The 20,811-nt window shown below is 49.4% G+C and overlaps 1 protein-coding gene across 2 annotated transcripts in view; it reads left to right on the forward strand.

Moving 5' to 3' along the window:
* Positions 1–20,811, forward strand: part of LOC122385775 — a 45,989-nt gene that overhangs the window by 23,029 nt on the left and 2,149 nt on the right. For both annotated transcript variants that reach the window (XM_043374267.1, XM_043374268.1), the window contains exons 5-8: positions 3,067–3,287; positions 6,647–6,781; positions 8,963–9,099; positions 20,160–20,282. In XM_043374267.1, coding sequence (XP_043230202.1) covers positions 3,067–3,287; positions 6,647–6,781; positions 8,963–9,099; positions 20,160–20,282 — 616 coding nt within the window. The remainder of the gene's footprint in view (positions 1–3,066; positions 3,288–6,646; positions 6,782–8,962; positions 9,100–20,159; positions 20,283–20,811) is intronic.

The following is a 20,811-nucleotide window of genomic DNA, read 5'->3' on the forward strand; positions in this document are numbered from 1 at the left end:
CTAGTGACAGAGAGCGATGGTGACGGTGACATGACTGATGAATAGTGAAATAATCTGGTGGCAAAGAGGTAGAGAGATAAACGCTCTCAATTCACTCGCGGAGTTGCACTTCATAAGGCTCCTCCCCGTTAATGGCTTCAATGATGGGTACACAGCTCCATACCACTAGCCAGTAATCCAGAGCTAGAATCTGTGCATGTAGTGACCACCTGGCACTTTCACACAGCACCCTCGTAGTCATCAAACACGCACTAATCACACTCCCACGACCATCAAAGAACCCACGCCCCTCCCTTCCCACCCCTCCCCGACCACCCCGCAGGGCACAGCAAGGTCATTAGGTCCGCCGCGCCTGGGGGCACTCCGGTCGACCGGCGCGGTGCCCGGGGGCAGGTGCCGGGTCACGCGGGCCAACGGCCGATCTGACCACGACGTAGGAGACCGATAGTGTCTGCCGGACCCACCGCCCTGCTGAGTTGCTGCCCGGCAAGCCCAACGAGCGGAGACGACACGACTGCCGAAATCGGCGGCGGTGTCGTCCGATTTCCGCTTGCTTGGTTGGAGACAGGGGAAACGGCTGGTTTGGTACGAGGTGCTTGTGTTATTGGGTCTATAAAGAACTGCATGGTCTAATCTGCAGCCACATACATTTTATTGAGGAAAAGGGCAGGGATGGATGGCATTCGGAGCAACAAGAGCCTAGCTCAGTGATTCACAGATCTTTTTTGTAGACCTTTCTGATGTTAAGAATGCACGTCAGGAATACCGTGCCCCAGGCCAACTGCACTGTGATGCGCTGGTTCCTCTTGAGTCGGTGGTCAAATAGTCGGTCTCCAATATCCTAATCAATCAATATCAACGACCAGCCAAGTTTCCCGCTTGAAATGACATTCTCACAGAAATTACCTCGAGACCACTCAGCTATCAAACTCAAACTAGAATCGGAACCCGAAACGGCAGCGTTCATCAAGTGCGTGACCGAGCCCCGTCCGAGCTTTGGTCGTCTGGTTTAGGACACACGGGGACACAGGGGAGGGCTGGGGAGTGTGGGGAGGGGAGGGACGACCATCGGACGCCCACGTGTTCCCTTCCCAGGCGGACGTCCATCGGTTCTCGGGTTCCGTGGGGAGCGGTGTGTTTCCGCCCCGCCCCCATATGGATTAGTGGATCGCACGGATTGCCGCCCGCGGTCGGGGAAGCCATCAGTGCGGCGACAGCCCGAGAGCCGCAAACAATGCCACGCAGCGGGCGACGCGGTGGTGCCATCAGCCGAAATGGACACCTCACCTGAACTATTTCACTTAAAATCGGCACCGACAGCTGGCGGTGTTCCCAGCTGAAAAATGAGCTGCCTCTTTCCGAACAGCCGAAGATAATGGAGAAGTAAAAGTTTTCACACCAAAATGAGTCAGGTTTCTGTTATTGTCACTCGAGACACTTATAAGACCGAATATTTTTCAGTCGGTTATTTTCTTTTAAGCTGAGATGTTGAATCAAATCGCAATTGAAAATAAAAATATGTTGAACACTTTCTGATATTATTGTTCTAGGCTTATCGAAAAAAACTTTCCTTTTTTAAACAACTGTTTTCAAGAACTTAACCCGCGCCCCACTGGGGTCTGCGTATAACACGCCCTACTGGGGGGGGGGGGGGGGCTATTCATAGCCCCCCCTCCTAACTCCGAAACTACTGGGCCGATCGTCAAAATTCAAACGGCGTCTGATAGCCCCGGAAAAACTGTCGAACGAAACCTAATTTCATTGACCTCGAGGTCACCGATGACGTCACAGGTCAGGTCAAAGTAAAAATTATTAGCATTTTGGCTTCTTCACGTTTTGGGCTCTGGCCGCCGTCTTACAAGTCAGATCAGGCTCATTTTTGGTTCACACACTCGTGAACAGATGCTCTAGATACCCTGAGGGTACCAAACTTGTACTTTGATTTTCAGGTCAAGGTCAGGTCATCACAGGTCACGAAAATATTATATCATGCGTCGGTCACGTGACACATGTTTTATGGTCCATTTAGGCCAAACATTTCGAATTTGATGTCTTCTGTGTCATTCGAGGTCATTTTGAGTCAAATTTCGCTTAGGTCAGGTCACTTTCAGGTCATAAAAGGTCAAATTTTGAAGTTGAAATTTTTCAACAAAAAAGGTGTCTATTGGATGCAGTTTGAGCTCAGGAACACGATTGTGCTATTTATATTGGCGTAAGATGTCAAATTCGTGCTGAAAATTTGATTTGAAAAATTAATAATTGCTAACTTTTTGCAATAATGCGTATAACTTGGCCATTTTTGAAGATATTTAGCTAAAACCTGCTACAGTTAGTCATAATAATGCGTTCTATCACATATATTCCGTTTTTTTTCGAAAAGTAAAAAAAAATCGAAAAAAATGTAAAAATATAAATTTTGAATTTTATTATATAAAATTTCAAAATTTTCCAAAATTTCGAAAATCCGAGATAGCAGTTTGATAGCGCAGTCTATTCTGAGTCCTCTCATGCAAAGAAATTGGATCTACTTTAAAAACTGAGCTCTTGGGAGCGATTGCCGTGGTTCAATGTTTTGCGTCGAAATCGGTCGAACATGACGTCACTCTGACGTCATTTCCGGCCGACCTATGGTAGGTACGCAGTTCAAATTTTGACACAAGGTGTCAAATTGATGCAGCCAAAGGTACTGAAAGTTCGGCGTCGATACGTCAAGCGGTTTGGAAGTTATTGCAGAAAAACGGGAGGGGGGGCTATAAATAGCCCCCCCAGTGCAGTGGGGCGCGGGTTAACTTTGCATTATGGCGCCTTATATGAAATGTTTGTGTTCACTGTTCCAACCTCTAGTTTCGAGCGTCAGATTATTTTTTCTGTCATGTTGGCTACAATGTTCTCTTCATGAGCGTTTTACCACGCTCGGTCTATTGCGCCTCCGGCAGGCTCTGGGACGATTTACGGCACCACAAACAACCCATATGTATAAATGTTTACAGCTATACCCGCGTTCATGACCACTAGCTTGCAAACATCGCCTCCTAACCGGTAAACCCCCGTTTACCCTGCCGCCAGGTACTACGCGGCGGCGGCGGCTAACCCGTTCACGGCAGCGGCGGCGGTGCGGCTGGCGGCCGCCTCACCTCCCAACAAACGTCAGAGGGTGCTGGTCCCGCCGCACGGCACTGCCGCCTCCCCCGGCGGCAGCAGCAGCGGCCAGACTCCATCACCCACCCCGGCGCCGGCCGGACAGCACGCGCCCAAACTGTTCTGCCTCGACGACCTCAAGACATACAGTGAGTAGTCGTGCTACTGCGCGCTTAATGATGACGAGCGTATGCAGCGGATGAAGGTTGCTCGTTAAATCACAATCCATGGAAAGCTTCCTACTTCCTGCTGCCATAAGATTGAGAAAGTCTGATTTTTACGCATTACCATTTAGTTGAAATATTCAGTCACATTCATCCATCCAAACGCTGATAAACTGATCCTGCAGCTTTGCTCCACCGACTCCGATAAGCGACTGGTCATCTATCGAACCCGAGCACTCATTTGGAGCCGGCTCACCCTAATCGCCCTGATCCCTGGCGCGGCCTTTTCGCCGAACCCTGCCCATCTCGGCTGAGCAGCGGGTGTGGTCTCTATTTCACCGGCTGCGTCGGCGGGCCGCGGGAGCGGTCGGCGGGCCGCGGTGCTCCACTGGGCCGCTCGGAGCCGGCCGGCGGTCTGATTACGGTGGGCCCGAGCCGCCCACAGACGCTGATGGGTGTCGGTGTCTGAGCTGGGGCGTAAACTGTCGGCGCCGCCCGCTGACGCCACCAGCGGCCGCAGAGTTATGGGGAGGCAGCCTCCACCGCCCCACTGCGAGACAGCCCGCGACGGGAGACGGAGCGACGTGCAGATTGAGACGGGGTCGACGGATGGAAGGCGAGCGGAGGTGCAACGATTTTTATCTTATGCCTCGATAGGAAGATACACTCAAGTACAATATGTTGCTGGGAAGTTGCCACCTAAATTTACGACACAATTTGCCCATTAAAGAAGAAGAAAATATTGATATGCTCTCGGTGAAGCAAAACGACACATAATTAAATAGCAAACTCATTCAAACGAGCTATGGAATCTAGCGTGTCAAATGTTTGTTTCGAAAAGACGACCCGGAAAGTGGCACACAAACTCAGTCGGCAATTCATTGAACAGAAAAGATGCATTAGCATCTAGAATGAAATGAACTGTCTAAATATTTGACAGGTTATTCCGTTCGATGGAAAAAAACGTGCTATGAACTAGCACTGGCCATGCTGCAAAGCTACTGTTTCCCTTGCTTGAAAATTATGCACCTTTCTAAACATAGATGTTTCTGGCAGCGAGTAAAAAATCACATGTCTAGACTCACATCATACATGTTTTGCCGTCACCATTCCAATTTCGTCCGGCGCCATGACATAGGGGTGACTGGGGGCGAAGCTGACAGATATCGCTGAAGGGGCGCCAGCGTAGCTGTCAGCTCCTGATACATTCCAGAAGCAGTCATAAGCTTTTCACCACATCGCAGTTTGTATTGGACGCATCCGATTAGTGTTGAGGGGATTAAGCTGGTCAAACACGATTCATCTGTTTATGTTTATGAGAACTATTGAGTTAAGTTATGAAAATAGTGGCTCCTGATAATGTAAATCGCTTGAAAATATATAACATTAGCAAATACCGACAGAACATGAAGATTAACGCACAAAATTTGTCAATATTTCTTTTCAAGCTCCACTGCCATGGCTACCGCCAGTGCTGCAGTCGCCACCGACTAATGCCTGAAAGGTAGGCTGTACCGCAGTGCAGATACGTGTGGCGGTACAGCCTATGTTCCAGGCAAATCCAGCCGCAGCAGTCAGGGTTAGTGTTTCGCATTCGTTGTTCCAGACGATAAGTGTGAGAATAAGCAAGTAGGTATGAACGGCGATGAATTTACATTTTTTACAATATTATGAATACGATAGTTTCATATAACGGTATAGCCAAGACCTAGTCGTTTCTGGTTCGGACTCTACTTTCGCTGTCTCGTCCCAGCCGGTCTGCGGGCTCTGTTGGCGGCCCCCGACGTCACGGCGCTGCTGAGGTGAGGCCGATATCTCAGCCGATCCCGCCATTTCGCTGCCGGACCATCCTCCGTTCTCTGTCGGACCGAACCGCAGCCAAAAACGTCGCCACGCGCGCCGCCCGCACACCAATAACGCTCGACCAGCCGGCCGCCGCGGCGGCGGCAGAAGCTTTTTACCACCGGTCAAATGCCACACTGGGGTCCGGGGTCCTGGCGGTGTCGACAGTGTCGATATTGGTGGGACCGTGGCGGCGCTGTTTCTCGCTGTTATGGTCGCTGCTGAGGCACTCGAGGGCGCTTTTCGGTGGCATAAATAAGCCGACAAAAATGTAGAAAAGGCTCGATGTTTGTTACCACAGCACGCTGTGTTGTGTTACGATCGATCGGACAGTATGGCCCCACCATCGGCTGACACGGGCGCGCCTTTTAGCATACATCAGCCGACCCGGGCGACCTGAGAAGGTCATCCAAGATGTCACGCGGCGCCCTTGTGGAGCACCATAATGACCCGTCGGCGCGGTGTCGTGTCACGGGCTAATAAATCGGCCCACGGACCGAGGTGGTGCCACATACACACAGAGACGCAGCCAGACGCTGACCTTTCGCCCTCACTACCGTACACAAAGGTGGACAACAAAACATAGCGGCAGTGTGACGTCATACATAATGGGGTGGGCCATTATGACGTCACTTTGCATTAGACACGACATAACTATAGATAGAAGCGTTGACTTTTTATACTTCAAGTTGTTTCAACACTAGCTTAATTAAATAATTATGGGACAAATCAGGTAAACGAAACTTGGAGTCACATGGGACAATCTCATAGAAAGTTCAGGCTGCACTTTTGCTGAAATCTCTGTCCTGAGATTTGCGTCAAGCTTTTAGACGAAGCATCTGTCTAGACGTCTAGTAAACCACAATAACTCATGTACACAAAAACTAGCATCGATATCAGACACAATCGCTATTCAATCATATTCTATCACTGTATCACCATTCTTAGGTCCGACAAAGGCGCACAATAAACTTCAGCAATGAATATCAGATCCTCAGACGTCATGTTATGGCTTGCCAGACGAATGCGTCATGAAGCCATGAATCATGCCCGGTTGTTCTATTTTGGTCGAATTCAACGGCGGAGCCGAGCAGCCGTATATCCTGTCGGGGCCGAGCTCCGCAGCGGCAGACTGGGAGATATGGCTGCATCCTGATGGCTCCAGAGGTAGAGCAGTACCAAACCCGTGTCTGCATTGAAGGGCAAGCCGAGGAAGGGCTTGCAGTACTGCGTAGTGCATTATTTGCCCATAACACAACAATGAAAGTACGTCAGGATGGAGTGTCCGACGTCGTTGTGAAATGATATAGAAGCATGACCTTTGTACAGAAACCGCTGATTGAGTACCAACGAATTCAACGCTAAACAGGTGAAAATAGCACGAAGTATCGACCAACGAATTACAATCGACAGCCCCAGGCCGTCTATTTGCTATGCCACTAAGCAGCTAAGTAGCCACCCTGAAGCCGCTCTCCTCACTCTACCCCGTCTCTGTTTTGCAGGCAGTCCCGACATCCTCATCTGTGGCAACTGCAGGGAGATGTTCGGGGACGTTATGGACATGCTGGATCACAAGCGGAGCTACTGCAAACTCCGGTTCGCCTGCAAATGTGGAGAGCACACGACCACAGCAAAAAGTGAGTAATGTCGTCAGTGAAGCAGTAACCGCCGGGCCTCGAGTCTCTAAGATTGAATGTATTGGTCCACAGTAACCATACAACGTCCCTCAGAAATTAATGCCAAACCTTGTTAAAAGCATTTTAACCAACGACTTCACTTTTGCCACCTTGAACTTAAGCGATAGCTAACAAGGAGCTCACGGTCTCAAGAAGCAATGGCATGTGCACAATCGGTTGGAGCCACGATCGGTCCCGTCGGTCGGCCGTCGGTCGGACCTAGCTCGCCACCGCGACCCGTATCCATCACGGCGCATGTTGCCATGAGCGCGCCATGATCGCCGCCCGGCGTCTGCGCCCTTTCACCGGCCATCCATCACATGTTCCACGACCTCAGCTGACGGCTCCACGCGCGCCGCAAACGCCGCACCATCCGTCCGCCGAGCCGGGGTCGATACCGGCGCGCCGCGCGCCACATTGGCCGCGGCGGCGGACCCGGCGCGGCGCGCGGCGGCTATCAGCGTGCATTCATCACGTCCTAGCCGCCGCGGGCAGAGCAATTATCCGTCCGATCGCCAGCAACGTGATGAAGGGTATCGCCTCAAGCCGAGAAGGGCTGGCCGCCGAGTGGGAGGGAGGGGGATCGAGAGCCTCCAGCCGAGAGGATCGCGCCGGGCTGGAGGTATAAGGGGAAAATCTCGAGCAAGTAGAAAATGGTGCGAACACAAATGAATAAATATCGGTAAGAATGGTGAGGAGAAAGGGGTGGAGTAAATGAGTGTGCAGTTTAGGTTAGGGACCGACCAGTGCAGAACAGAGTTCCAATTTAAAGGGCGAGGTGAGAAGGAATAAAAAGTGAGTGGGGATGAAACTTTTTCCTTTAGATATATTCGTTACGGGCTGAGAGGAGGTTATGGACGTCATGGTAGTGAGGTGGGTGTGAGAAGCCTCTTGTATGGATACCTACTGCTCCGAGTGGGCCGAGTATGATCACAACTGAAAGGAGGCTGATGCACATAGGCCAAGGCTAAGCCACAGATAACCGTAATTCATCTTTTCGTTATTTTATCTCTGCGTCTGCACTATTTCAAAACTCTGAATCCATGCTAGGTGTTTTATCGAATACATAAGCGAACATCGGCGCTCGTAGCAGCACCAATACGTCGCTGCAGCTGCAGCCTAGGTTTTCTCTCCGCCCGGCAAACGCCCGCCTTGCCTTCTGACGCTATTTTTCGCGTCAACCCTCCCCAGAGTCGGGGCTCCTTTGTGGTGCCTTCGATGGCTGCTAGCACGACGGTATTGTCATGCAAATGGTTCGGGTGGCGATTAGAGCCAGTTGCGCGGAACGGCGCCGCTGTTTTCTTCCTTGGGTAATGCCCGAGACGAGAAACTGCGCGTCCCAGCTGCCCCGCCCCGCCCCGGGCGAGCGGCCTCTAATGCGTCCCCAATCCTGGCCCGAGGCGCCCGCTTATTACGGCGGAACCGAGCTGAGCGGACCGGAAACGAATATAAGCACTTGTTTAACTGGACAACATTTCATTAGAAGATACAAACAAGCAGGATATATTTGATATATTTGATTTTTCTTTCATATAATTTCGTTAAGTTTCATGCAGATCGAATAGCTCAGTTTATATTTTTGTTCCCTTTCCGCGCACCTATTCATGTCTGCGAGAATCACGGCCATGTTCCTAAAATCTCATCAATGTAAAATCAACGTTAGTTTCGAAGGGCTTCCTACTTGACACGTATTCTCCGTTGCGGTGGAAGTTATGAGAGGCCAACAGGACTGTTCCCGCGTCCTGGGGGCTTCGCTTCACCCAGCGGTTTATTGGAGTGTTTCCGGTCGTTGACCTTTGAATAAAACAAGAACGACCTACTGAAGTTCTCTGCATTGTGGAAACGACTGCTCCAAATGATCAGTGAAGTATCACTCTAAAAATGAAAGTCATTTACCACACGCCTTTTTTGTGCTTTTCTACCGCTGTCACCGAGACTGGCATAATTTGGCAAACATTCTGAAACCGATTTAGGTAATTGATGATTCTATTCAAAACACACAAAAATAATTCGAGGACTAAATGAGAACAATTCTACAAGACCAATTTAGAACCAAAGTAAACATCTTGTCAAGCTAGTGATTCGATACAAATCTTACTGACCCAAGTGACCCTTTATGACGTCACCGGCCTCCCATTTCAGGCTCGAGTCGGACATCCTCGTCATTGGTCTGCGCCCTCTGCAAGGAGTCTTTCAGCAGCGCCTGGGACCTGATGGTACACTTTCAGACGGCGCACACCGTCAACATCTATCGGCTCGGCTCGCCACCCAAAGACGCGGTAAGTTGGAGACGGGAGAAGTGTCGGGGAGCAGAGCCGGGGAGCAGATAAAACTGGGGGAGTTAAGAGAGGGCTTGACAGGTTCTGCACGCAGCATCCACATGCAATTGCTTCATGGGTAAGCAGCGACAATACAGACATAAATATGTTTCGGAATTACAGTCATGAAAGAAAATGATGCAATGAAATAAAATATGAAATATCAGCGACATTTCACAAACCACGTCAATTTGCTTCGTCAACTAAAAAAGAACAAAACGGAAGCAGGACTGAATTACCTTGAAGACGAGAACTGTGACATCCTATTCTTCCTCCATCACCCCGCTCCACATGTTACCGCTGCACTCCCGCCGTATTTCCCGTTGTTCGGCGGCCCCGGCACCAGCTGATAAAGGCCGGCTGGGCGAGTTACTGCCGGGCCGTGTCACACCGGTCACACGGTGCCGAGTTATGTCACAGGCGCCGAGCCGCGCCGAGAGCGCCGTACTGCGCCACACGTGTCGCCATTACCGACCGAGCTCTAATGAATGACGCCACTAAATTGTATCACTTTACTCGGCGTTACTATCTAGTACGAAATTGCAGTGCAGCTCAGGGATAAGCTGCGCCTGAGAGAAAAGCTGATATCTGAACAATGCCACGGGGAACGTATGATTGAATTACACCATTGGAGAATGTTCCCACTAACGAAGGCACCAATATTGTTCGATTCTTGTTAGTAGAAACCCCCAGCTGAGGAAGCCAATTGGCTGTGTTCTGGGCAAACAGCCGTGTGCACTGTACCCCGGGGCGCCTCCCGCGGCCAATTGTCATTGATGAGCATTGGGTCGATGTGACGGGCCAGTCAATATTAACCCGCATGTCCTGATGTTCGGCCACGCATTTCCCATTTCCCCGGAATGGTCGAATAGTGCTACCCTCGCCGTGCGTATCACAAACGAAATGGTCAATGGATCATATGGAGGGATACATCTAGGACGTTGTATTTATGGTGATGCTGCAAATACGCCTATTGCTCCAGCAATTGGGTTAAGTCTAGTCTCATTTGGTGGGTTATCCACTGCGTGAAAGCGGTTATATTGACGGCTAGTTATGACTAGTCCCCGAGGCACGTGGCAATCAATGACGAAACTGAGTAGGTCGGGAAACACGAAACGAATACATTCGCCACCAATAACGTTTATAAGTACGTTATTTATCCATGAAATGTATGCCACGGCGCATGGAACATGACATTGCATTAGATATGTATCAAACCACTTCGTTCAAACCGCATTGTTTTATATCCCACCTTGCAACAAAATTGATCACTTTGTTATGTTAAGCACCGCGGATGAACTAAGCGACACACTCTCTTGAGTGAAGAAGGAGAGGAAAAATCGGAAAATTAAGTTATTCTAAGACTAAAGACAAGAGAATGCATATTAGCGGTCTAAGTTCTAACGTGTCACTTATCCCACTTTATGATTCCTTTAAACAAACGCAGTCCAGCTAGTCCAGCTCAGTAACAAGTCCCTTTGGTGAGGCCGGAGCGGTATATGTCACATCCCTAGCCGCATTGCACATCTCTGACGCCTTGAATATGGAAATTAGGGCGAGGCGGAGTGCGGCCCGCCCGAAATAGACACGAACCAGGCCTGATTCCGGCGGCGGTACCGCTGAGACCGATGCCATCTCGGCTGGCTCTAACAGCGCCGGAATACACGCGTACTGGAGGAATACTAAGCACTGGAAGTCACATTAGCGGAGCAGAGTGGGCGAGGGGTAGGGTGGGAGGCTGGGGCGTGGTACGTGGGTATTGAGCTAAGAGGGATGGGAAAAGGGCAAGGTATGCGAACTTTGAAAGCAGCTGATGGTACGGCTGGATTCCAACGAGGCTTTCTTTGGCTCACCCCGATGGAGGAAATACATGATGGAGACATTGAAGCGGTACAGATACGGCTGCTCAAGGAGGAAAGATCACAGCGCCAGCATCGGACCATCGCTGGGTAAAAATACCCACCAGCCATAACATTGCATCAGTCATGGAAAATATGTCCCACGAATCTGTCTCGAGCGGTGACACATATTTGTTAAAACAACACAGCCAACGCTACAAATACCCCTGAGATATCACAAACAAGCTAAACTAGTTGTAGCGTGCGACAGAAGGACACCGTCTAGTGAGACACAATGGGACTGGGTGACTGTAACTCAGTGGTGAGACAGGAGCCGGGGGACAGTGAGGGGGCAGAATGTGATACAGACTGACAGTGACACACTGCTGGCATGGAGCGGGGCCGTGAGGGACAGGAGGGTCGAGTGGGGATAGGGAGGGACGGGTAGGGACGGGGAGGGACGGGTAGGGACGGGGATAGTAGCTTAGGACCGGGGAGGGACAGGGAGGGTCAGAGAGGGACTGAGAAGGACGGAGAAGAGACGAGGAGGATTCATGAGGGTCGTTGAGGATTCATGAGGGACGGAGAGGGACGGAGAAGGACGGATAGAGGGTGGGGAGGGCTGTAGAGGACCGGAGAGGGTCGAGCCGGGCCGGAGCAAGCAGCGCGAACCTCCCAGTCCGGCCCACAGCGGCAGCTATTCCTCTCGGACAGATGTCTTCACACACAGCCGGCGCCTGTCTGTCGTGACAAAGCTCCGTGTCTCAGTTCGCCACGGTCCGGGCTCCTCTCTCTCTCCTCGACCGACTCCTCTCTCTCCCCGACCGAGTCCGACCGAGTCCGACCGACTACGACCGAGTCCGACCGCTTGGGTTGGCGCTCGTCCAGCAGTGTCTGTGCCGCACCTCTCTGGAGAGAGGTTACACCGGGCAGGTGACGGACAGCCGCGCGCTGGAAACGTGCTGAGAGAGTAACCATGCGAGGGATGGGGCGGGGGCGTTTGTGATGAGGGTAGTGTGTAGAGATGAGTAAAAAACGTGCTGTGGAATGGGGCTGACCGACGATGGTTGAACAATTCGTTATCATTCCGCCTGGAACAGTCAATTCTTTATGGAAGCTTACAAATACATAAGTGAATGCTCATGCAAAAAACATTGGACATGTTTGAGGAATGTATCTAGGTCGGCGTGTTCTCTCGGCCCCCACCAGTGACCTCTGACCTACTCCACCCGCTCAGTCGGACCGTCTGATCCGGCCTCTGACTCCGCCCCGGGACAGGTGAGGCCCCGTTCTCGGTACAGCGGTGCACTGATGGACTGTCGTGACGTCACCGACCGCAACCCATTGCCGCTGACGGCCAACGCTAACAGCGAGGGCCGGCTTTGATCAGGTGACAGTGGGAGCCTGGCATCTGACCGTGTCGGCCCCGGGCCCGCTCCGCCCCCGCCCCGACACTAGAGAAAAGTCGAGCTGGCACACCATTTTGTCACCAGAAACAGGTCTCGAGGTGGCAGATCAAAACGAAATGGACCAATACCTAAGTCAGCAAATGCCGAATACCGTTCCGTTTCAAAATGACGACTTATGTCAATATCCACTTCCTTCATATTTGTAGCCCTCCTTTCGCCAGCAGATCCGTAGGGACGCTGTTTACCGATGACATTCAGTCAGGTATTCGGTAAGACTTTCAGTAGGTAGCCACACTCCAAATTCCAATGATCCTGCGACAGACGATAGGCAGGGAACGTCATCATATTCCTAGCAATATACATACATTGTCCGGTGCCCTGGCAACGTTTGCACTAGACTGAGGCCACTCTAACGATTGCAACTACCACCTCGGTAACACCCAGTGGTCTCCAATCGACCGGTGGTCCATTGGCGGGGGACTAACGGCCCATAGCGACTGACCTGCAGACAGTGACGTCATCGGGTATTACAGCGCCAGTATGCAGCAGTGGGGTTGTTTCGACGATAAACAGGAGCGGGGCATAACAGACCATGTGTGTTATGGTGTCGGCAAGCGACCGACATACATAGGGAAGAGCTGGGCAATGGCCATGCTTTTCCTGAGCTACTCGTGAGGAAAAATAAGATCATCAACTCGACATAGATCCGTCGATATTATATAGTAAAACAAATAGTTTCTTTGCGTAGAACGGGTAGAAAAGGTTCAGTTGGTTTTGGCTAGCTTATTGCTCTAAGCGTCCCTACAGCCACTTAGCATTTAATTAGCTACCAATTTCAACTGAACTGCACACCTTCGACACATAATTTGTCATCTTTAAGTTATCAGAATAATATCCCTTACTTGGATGCGTCGATGTGTATGCAAGCAGTCTCCTAATCCCCCGGTCCTAATTATGACCGGGGGATTAATTAGGAAGGTACATTCCTTCAGACCCTTCTTCAAAGGCTTGGGGTGTGGTTCTCGCGGAACCGCCTTTCTGTAAATGCTGCCAAATCACAAGTCACTGTTTTTGGCACTAGATGTGTTTTGAAAAAGATTAATTTGAAGAGTGTACATGTATTTGATACTGTGGTACAAGTTAAGCCGTCTCTAATTAGTTTGGGCGTTACTTTAGACAGCTGTCTTACGTGGAGTAGCCATATCGACACTGTCGTTGGCAAATGCATAGGCATGCTCATACGCCCAAGTCACTTACGTCACATTATGCCCTTGAAAACTATTGCACTGCTTGTTAATTCGTTAGTTCTTCCACATATCCGTTTCTGTGTTTCTGTATGGGGGCACTGTGGCTTGACACAGGGGAAAAGGATATCTAAAATTGTAAAATTTGCTCGGCGCATCACGGGTCGCGAGAGTGCGAATGTGGCATGGCGAAGAGACTTAGCCTTCGAACATGACATTGCTGTATTGAATATAATTCGTCAGTGTCTGCTTTTTCCGGAGATTACAACACCATTGATATCCTCGCTCTTTATAACTAGAAGATCTGACCGTGAGACAAGACAGTCGGAGAACCTAGATCTGGTTGCTCCGCGAACAGATTTTATAAAATATTCACTGTCATATCATGGCTCTAAATTGTGGAATAGTTTGCCCACTAGAATGAGGAATGCCTATAAATTTGAACTGAAAAAGTACCTCCTAGCAAAAGCAAACACTGACAACTGATGACCACGTTTCACCCAATGTGTGCGAATGTACTCGTATGTGCCCTGCAGTGTACAGTTAAAAGCGTACCAACCATCACTGTTTACTGCATGAACAGACGTGTTGGAATTGGCAATGTTCCACTGTCACGCCCACCCGATGATCGTGGTTAGTGGAATAAACGTTATAATAATAATAATAATAATAATAATAATAATAATAATAATAATAATAATAATAATAATAATAATAATAATAATAATAATAATAATAATATGAATTATACATTGATATAATGCTACAGGCGTGCGCATAGCACAGCCGACGCATTAATGTATTAGCTCTAAATGAAATCTGATGGATAAACTTCGCTCATCATTCACATCGTTTACATTTACATCGAGGAACGCTGAGCTCATCGTTCACTGTGCGTCTGCGGCTCATTCCTCTTCATTATTTGTCCCGATATTGCATTTGGAAAATTACATTGGCGGATAGATACCTATTCAAAAGCTGAATTCAATCATGAATTTGATTGTGTGGCCAGCGTATTATGAACGCATCTAAGTGGCAATAAGGACCTGGTAACATGCGAATCTCATATACGTTTTTCCGTAATACAGTGTTTTCGTTTGATGAGGTGCTTCAAGACGTTACCGTTATCAACACTGAGCTGAAACATGAACTTACTTTCAGGGCGGTCACATCAATTCCAAGGAAGAGCACATGCTTCTGCAGAACAGAATTTCATTTGTTAGCCACTGCATTCTCATTTTCTCGGGAAAACTTCATTTCGTTCGTACTACACGAGGTTTCATCATTTCATTTGATAACGATACCCTACAATATCCCAATTTACACCAATTCGAATACGAAGAAATACAATTCCGGAGCAGTATTGTGTTGGCCTTGGTAGTCTACTGGGTTGTGTCTAAAGATAATTTTCTCACATGTTAACTGCGCGTTCGCCGTTCATGGAGAGATGGCTGCTAACATGGGTCAAAATTATTATTTTCGTGTTGTTTTTCCATCGCAAATTAACGCAATAATAGCCTAATTGCAGTCTGTAACGAAAATCAATGGAGCCATAGCTTCCAAATTGTATTACCACTAGGCACTGGCATCCGCCTTATTGATAAAGTTTATCTAATTAAGGGTGGGTCTCTCAATCAATGCAAATGCAATAACCAGGCTGTAGGCAGATCAGCTAACAAGGCATCTCAGGTCAGTATGCTCTCATCATCACGAAACCCTTTCTCTACGATTACAAGCTGCAACCGAAATACTGGCGCCCTCCTTTGAAAAAAAAATACAATCTACCCACTAGGAGGAAACAATAATACTCCCTCCCCACCCCTTCTATTCCGTCACAGCCTTGCAAACTTCATCAGGGCCGCTGCAATATGCGCCAACGACTCAATGGCAATGCAAACGACGCGCCCGCGTTATCACCGCCACTGACGGTGGCGGCAGGAGCCCTTTGTTGCCATCGGGTCGGCGCCGACGGCTCGGCGATACCCCCGGGGGTGGAGGAGGGGGTGATTTTTCCCATCGGTACTGAGCTGCCAGCTGTCCGGACCAATCTGGGCCGATTGGACCGTTCCCCGTCCGCGCCGCCGGGATGAGAGGAGACACTGAGGAGTGAGGAGACTAGGGGAGACACCAAGGATGAGAGGAGGGGATACGGAGGCAGAAAAAGACGTATGAATGATGTGAGGGGATACAGGGACAGTAGAAGCTAGGGACAAAGGATTAGATAAAATTTGGGTAAATGGGTTAAGAAAATCTCCCACCCCAAAGAAAATGCGAGGACTGGACTAAAACGCGATGGGATGTTTTAGTGCTTTCATTTTTGAATTACGCAAGAACTTTCGTTCATAACGCATGAAACGTCCCGGACGCTTTGAGATATAACAAAATAACTGGGATGCAAGCACGGCAGATATGTACATGTTTCCCTGTTAGGGTACTCAGCCTCACGAGGCTCTCATCAATGTCCCTTTGGAGCCCAACGGCTTGACAAAGTGGCGTGTTTAACAGAAATACTGGGCTTTTAACCGGCTCTATTCAGCCGTCCAGTGCCGCATGAAACCAAGACACATGGCTCCCATTAGCACGGGCGTGTCCCGGGCAGTCGCGCGGCGCGTGCATTAGGGGCGCTTCACTCTGACGTCAGAGCTATGATGAGTAGACCTCACGGTCACAGGAGGTGAACTGAGGTCAGAGCGCAACAAAATGGAATCAGCGAGACATTTTAGACAGTTAGTTCAGGTTGTTAAATTGGCTCATTTGAATACTGAGGAGTACAGAGATGCTATGGGAGAGTAAGTGACATATGCTCTCAGGGCCGGTGGACCCCACATTTGTGCCAGCTACAGCATCAAACTTGAAATAGACCCGCTCAGTGATTTATCTGTCCATATTTTGAACGTAACTCCCACGTCCCCTTGCTAGTGAAGTATAGCAAAGAAATGTAAAATGACTAAATAAAATCGCCTGCGACGGAAAGACATGAATAACGAGAGAAATTCAAGTTTTATATGCGCCGTGCAGTTGAATTTTGACAGTGAAAAATTATGAGGCAAGTGTTTCAAGTCTTTGTCACTCAGAAACGTCGTGAGTACTACTGAGTATCACGGTTCAGCACAACTTCGCAACATTGTTAATAACAAACTAACGAGGAACAAGGAACTTCAGTAACAGTTCCCAGGATCCAGACTCAGAAGTTTGAGGAAATGTAAAAACTTTAGAACCACATGCAGTAACTTGAAAAATAAATAAAAAATAAAAAAATGAAGAGAGAGCAAAACTTTATATAAGAGCGAGGATGTCCGAGTGACCTGATCGGGTAGTCACCATGGCCTTCAGAAGAGTCAAGAGAGAATGTCCCGCGAGACAACACAAAATGCGAAAACCTGGAGAAGTGTTTGGACGGGTCGACTCACAGCCAGAGATCAACTGACAAGTGTTATTGTGTTGACCGCCCTGCCAATTTGTGAACGGGTCGAGTTTCTAAACTGCTTGCGACATAAATACACAAATACGCACGGCTATTCAGTAGTGGTCGTCAGCCTAGTAGACAAAGAAGGGATGGAGGTAAGTAAGGGGTATTTGAAGAGTTAACCCTAGAACGCCTAGGGGGGGGGGTTGTATCAACCCCCCCCCCCCCTGAGGTTTTTTCGAAGTGCACGCTAAACGGCTTGTCGTAGCGGGCTGAAATTTTCAATACCCTCTGGGGCAACCTTTGCGCATCTTTTGCCGAAAAAAAATTGATCGGGTCATGTCAGGTCACGGAGTTATGACGTCATAAAGGGAACAACCTCCGGCCAGATTTACGCTAAATTGGAGATTGCTTCACATTGGTATAAATGCCGACTGACCTGACACACTGATGGATTGTTTTAGAACCATAACTGGCTGATTTGACATTGGCACAATGTCCGTTGACCTTTTCAAGGTTACTAAAGGTCAAGGTCAGGTCAGTGACCTCGGTTGACTTGTAATGACTTCTTGCACTTGTATGCCTTTTCGGGGTATTTTGATGCCCTGAATTCGAATTTGCTATCCATTTCAGGCATCGTCGGTTGTTTCTTGTAGTTCATTTTGGGTCAGGGTCAGGTCAGTGACGTCACACGCCTGACGTGACCCAATGCACAAATGACCTTGCAGACTTCCGATGCTCCCAACGCATCATTTTTAGAGTTATGACATCGAAATACGCACCAAACGATAGAGAATTGATCAAGGATCACGATAGTGAAGGTTTCAAGTCGATATCTCTTACCGTTTTGCCGCAATCGGCGCGGAAATCTGAAAAAGTTAGATTTTTCCGAAAATTTGACCTTTGACCGGTCATAAGTAGGTCAAATGTTGACCTAGGACCAAAAAATATACCACCAATCGCGAGATCTCGTTGAGAGCAATCCGTTGGTTTTTTCCGCTAAGCTCTACGACCTTCCGTTTCGAAACGCCAGGGGGGGGGGTCGTAACAACCCCCCCCCCCCTGGTCGTTCGTGTTATGAGAAATGGCCTGGTCGTGCGAGGGTTAATGCAGTCACCGACTATCAACTGCAAATCCTGTTCTGATAGATGTCATAGATAACATGAATCACGATTCATGTTATCTATGATGTCGTATATTCATTGTCCAATTACGGAATGTGATTGGACAGACTGGAGACCCAGAGACGGATACGTGAGAGACCAGATACAGAACCAGTAGCGAACGAGGGCGGCTCCTCGCCCATCCGTCACAGTACGACACATCACTACGGCTATATCCAGACGAGCAGCGACGAGGGCGGGACAGGCGGGACAGACGGCAGCTGGAGCGGAGAAAAGAGAGTCGTGGCAATATCCTGTCCTTCCCCATTGTGGCCCAGAGGCGGAGCGGCGGGCGAGACGGCGCACAGAGCTCTTCGGTAATGTTCCTGTCCTGGCGGGCGGACGGACGGACGGAGGGGCAGGGAACTCTCGGCTCGCGGCTCGAACGATGGATGCACCGCAGAGACGCTCGTCCGTCGGCCGGCTGTCAGCTCAGTCAGATTGGCTATCGATTGTCCGTACAATGAGTGGCAGTGTCGGCCGGCGGCCGCCCGGTGCCGGCCCGTAATGGCACGGCACGCCCCCCGATGGGACTGGGGTGCCGTGAGCCGCCACCCCGCCGCGCTCGTAGTGGGTGTGAAGGTGGTCACTACAGCTTCCGGGTCCAACAGGGTCACCTGCCAGCATCTGAGGCCACGGGAGATGGAGAAAGCTGGTGGGAGACAGCCTCGGGTTAAAAAAGAGCAACACTCATGTGAAAGAGGACGAATAGTGAAAAACGCGCATTGAGTATATGCAAAATGGAAAGCATCAACACCGAAGGCACCGATGCTCACTAAAATTAAATGAGCTGGCACCTGACACCAAACATTTGTCATGAAGCTGTCATCGTACATCACTTTGTCATCTTCCAAACAGCAGCGAAGAACTCTGGATGTCACGCTGCCACTTTGATGTATGCCATCCCGCCAGTCGTGTCCCGAGCAGTGCATCATTCACCCTGATAATTGCTGCTCCCCGAGAGCAGAAATAAATGAGAGCGACGTCGCTCGTCCAAACAGAAACCCGTCTTCCAGGAATGTTAAAAATAGTCTAGCAATCGAAACACGTCCGATGCCAGGTGTTCATCGGCGAGCTACTGGATCTCACCCTCAGTAAATATTTAGAGTGATCAACGTCGATCACGATACAAAGTGGTTTATAAAATTTCAGAAAAATAGAAATATTGTGCTTTTAAGGAAAGCATCAGAAGTACTAGTATATTCATAGATCGGTCCAGACCACTCTGTATGGACCCATGAACACCTGAAGTACAACAGTGATGAGTGCTCGATGACAGAAAAAAGGATCATCATTTCTCATATGTGACACGCCACATTGCTTTTTATTTTATTTATCTATTTTTTTTATCTTCTCAATTGACGCCGTCCCAGTTATGTGACGTGTCACGTGACATATCAGCCCAGCAACAGGTGGTGTGGTGCTGGGGCCCATGTGCCGCTCCATATACCCAATTTACCGGGACGAAATTTCATGGGCACTGTTTGCAATAAACAATCCCCAACGTGATTGGAAAGCCTGGGCGTCCACTTGATTACGCATGCATGAGTGAAGCGCTGTTTCATCATCAATTTACGGCCGGCCAAAGAGGCGCGATAAGCGCAGCTCGACGGTAACTTATCGACGAATTGGCGATGAATTGGAAAATAGGCTATCGCTGCCAGCAGTGTGGCAGCGTGAGCCGGCGCAACAAGACGCTGAGATCCGAACGAACAAAGAATGATAACACTGAGCATAATGCCGCCATTTCTGGGCTTATAGATGTTGATAAGCATATTTTTTTTATAAAAAGGCGTGGAAATATATGAAAAGTGAAAACTGGATACAGGGGTGTATCTGCCACGCACAACAACAATAAATGAGACTTCAAATGTCCAGATAAGTCAGACCGTGACGGTCCGGCTTATCCGCACATTTGGTTCAAACATTGATCTAAGCTGTCTATTTCTTTATGTCCACAGGACGCTCGTTCTGAGGCGGCCAGCTCGGAGACCAGTGTGCGGGACGCAGAGGTCAAGGATGTGACCTCTCCCGGGTCAGCCGTGCCCAACGGCACGCCCACTGTCACAGTGGAGACGACCAACGTAAGTTAGAGAGTGTCGGGTTCGCTGGGGACCCACCAGTTTCCCGTTTCCGTGTCCCTAACTTGCTCTTCATCCATCCGCACAAAAAAAAATTGTGAATGCCGATATATCAGAGGTAGCTATTCACTAGAGCTCAATTTAGCCCCAGCTCTATGTGGCTTCTTTCGTCCGATCGCCTACGTTCCCCCGTACGCACATCGAGACGTAAACACGATATTAATCAGCTATTTCAGCGGCGTCGCCGCCCGCCTGCAATTGCCGCTTTGTGTGCTGCGGCTGTGTGGCACCCCGGGCTACGTGCAAATGGGAGTGGCAGCCTCCCCTGAATACCCGCCCGATGGCGCTAAATGCGGAGAGCCGGCCAGTCACGCGCTGGTAAAGCCCGGGATGGGGAGATCAGGGGGAAAGCGAGATTGAAGTGCGAAAGGGTGCGTGATGTAGAACGGGAATAATGTTTGATACGAGGTGTGATGTCAGCCATGATTCGAAGAGATTGGTGTAGAGGAATATGTTTTCTATGTTGAATTTG

Source organism: Amphibalanus amphitrite, unplaced genomic scaffold, assembly GCF_019059575.1.
Source record: "Amphibalanus amphitrite isolate SeventyFive unplaced genomic scaffold, NRLGWU_Aamphi_draft 000230F_arrow, whole genome shotgun sequence".
Lineage (NCBI taxonomy): Eukaryota > Metazoa > Arthropoda > Thecostraca > Balanomorpha > Balanidae > Amphibalanus > Amphibalanus amphitrite.